The sequence below is a fragment of the Wasmannia auropunctata genome, unplaced genomic scaffold, assembly GCF_000956235.1.
Source record: "Wasmannia auropunctata unplaced genomic scaffold, wasmannia.A_1.0 LD274653.1, whole genome shotgun sequence".
Classification (NCBI taxonomy): domain Eukaryota; kingdom Metazoa; phylum Arthropoda; class Insecta; order Hymenoptera; family Formicidae; genus Wasmannia; species Wasmannia auropunctata.
In genome coordinates this window covers 258-2,544 of record NW_012088237.1, presented here as the reverse complement: position 1 = coordinate 2,544, position 2,287 = coordinate 258, and the positions used below count along the sequence as shown (strand labels likewise).

The 2,287-nt window shown below is 24.8% G+C and overlaps 1 protein-coding gene across 1 annotated transcript; it reads right to left on the bottom strand.

Moving 5' to 3' along the window:
- Positions 1-68: 68 nt before the first annotated feature.
- LOC105461933 (pheromone-binding protein Gp-9-like) lies at positions 69-1,992 on the bottom strand. The gene is made up of 4 exons (XM_011708457.1): positions 1,873-1,992; positions 1,335-1,413; positions 553-665; positions 69-227 (listed from the first exon to the last, which is right to left on the bottom strand). Exons 1-4 carry the CDS (start codon positions 1,912-1,914, stop codon positions 84-86), a joined length of 378 nt encoding a protein of 125 aa, XP_011706759.1. The 5' UTR covers positions 1,915-1,992; the 3' UTR covers positions 69-83.
- Between the last annotated feature and the right edge of the window lie 295 nt (positions 1,993-2,287).

Genomic DNA, 2,287 nt, shown 5'->3' with positions numbered 1-2,287 from the left:
ATCAAGATTATTTAATATCTAATTAATATTATAGATATGTTTCACTAAACATTATTAATAATTTTATATTTATTAAAAACTAATTACCCGTACATAATGTGATTATATAACTTACTTTCATTTATGCAATTGTCGAAAGCTTCAAATATTTTTTCTCCTGGTTGAACTTTTGTTATTCTAGTAAATTCACTATGCATTTTTTCTACGTCAAATTCCGATTCGTTCATCTAATAAGACAAGCATATAAAATATTAATAATTAGATTACATTAGACTATTTCTAAAAACGTATATATATGTACACATACGTATATTTTGTAATAATATGAATATTATTTTGAAATAATATTCTATAATATAATGAATATATAACCACAATAATTTGTAAATAAAATTAATAATTAAAAAATTAATTTTAAATCTAAATGGCTTTAGATGGAAGATGTTATGGGAAAAATTACATTTTTATACAAATAATGTTTTTGTATCTTAATAATAGTATCTTAATTTGTAGCTTCAATATCGTTTTTAATAAAACAAAATAACTACTTACTATTTCTGATTTCTGCGCTAAACATTGTAAAACACAACCATTCTTTTTTATTTTTTCCTGATCTTCGGGTTTATGTCGGTCATTTATTAAATCTTCCGTTGTGAACATGTCATCTAGAATATAAAAAAGTTTGATGAAATATAAATGTTGTATTTACGTAAAGAAAAAGAAAGATTTCGTGTTTGCCTACAAAACGATTGCCTACAGTTTTGTTTGCAACCAACAGTATTACACGTACAGTACAGTGCACACAACAATTATGTATACACAGTCTTGTTGAACACAACATACTGCACAGTACACACACAATCGTATTGTGCACGATCATGTTAAAAATTGAAAATTTATATGGAATTGTACAATGATGGATTTCGCACTGCATGCATTGAGTAAAGAGAGAAGGGGGAAGGGGGAGATAGACTTCGCTTAACTAATGTGGAGTTGTTTAACTTTAAGTGAAAAATTGCAAATTTATGTAAAAACATACAATTATGAATCTCTTTGATTCGCAGTATATGTGTGCAGAATAGTTACACAGTCTTAGCAACACGGTCTCAATAATTTTTTTTATAAATAATCTACTCATATTAATTTAATTACAGTATAAAAACTTGCAATTACAAAATAGCATATAATTACTTTTATTAGAAAGTAATTGATTCTGATTCAAAATTAAACATGAGTTCTATAATTCTGTAGAGAATTACAAAGAAATAAAAATTAATTAAAAACCTTACATTGTGTGTGTTTGTGTGTGTTTGTGTGTGTTTGTGTGAACTTACCATCAGATACGTTAGTTTCAGTTAAGCAAGTAGTATAATTTTCATTGCGAGATCCTATCTTTGAACCAACGGTAAAAGACTAAAATATACGAAATTTTATTTTGCTTATTACTTTAATTAAATTCTTTTTAATACATAAATGCATAGATATTGTTATATGTTAATTATGTACATATATGACAATAATTTAATACACTGTTAAATCTATTGTGTCAAATTGAACTTTATTTAAGTCGCCACTGCTCTTACTTTAATAAATAGTTATTTTTAACAAAAATAATATAATTACTTTTAAATAAAACAATTGAATTTGGATTAAATTTAAACTGTTTCAAATTATTTAACTCTATTGTTTTAGTAAAAAACAACTATTTATTAAGTGGGAGCAGTGGCGACTTAAATAATTCAGTTTAAGAGTTTAAGTTATAGATTTAACAGTGTATAATATTTATAGTTAAGTTGCAAAAGAATTATTACATCTACAAAATATTGTTTTTTTCTTATTAATATTTAATTTTTATAATAGAAAGGTACTTACAACGAGCACAAAAGTGCAAATATAGAATATGATTTTCTTCATTTTATTCACACAATTATTCTACTACCTTTAAACGTACCTACTTGTACATTAACGCAATAAAGCCTAACAGCATCGTATTTATACTCCCTGTTATATGTAAAATAAAAAAATTAGAGGTCGCGAGATCATAGATCAACTAAACATGAAGCAAATACGCAAGAGGAGATATGATAAATCACTAACACAAACTTATTGTTTCAAAGTTACTAAAACGCACGCATATAGTTTTCTTATATATTTGCTAATTCCTTATAAATATTTATATTTTTATTACTTTTAAGTGATACTTCTAATTGTAAGTATTCTCTTTTAATAATAATTGTGGTAGTTAATAAGAGTTTGTGTTTGGTGTATATTCTAAAATTCCCAGTTT

Coding starts and splice junctions, on each gene's coding strand:
- LOC105461933 (XM_011708457.1), bottom strand. CDS start 1,914: ATGAAGAAAATCATATTCTATATTTGCACTTTTGTGCTCGTT. Junction 666..1,334: donor TGAAACTAACGTATCTGATG/GTAAGTTCACAC, acceptor TTTATATTCTAG/ATGACATGTTCACAACGGAA. Junction 228..552: donor TAGCGCAGAAATCAGAAATA/GTAAGTAGTTAT, acceptor TTGTCTTATTAG/ATGAACGAATCGGAATTTGA.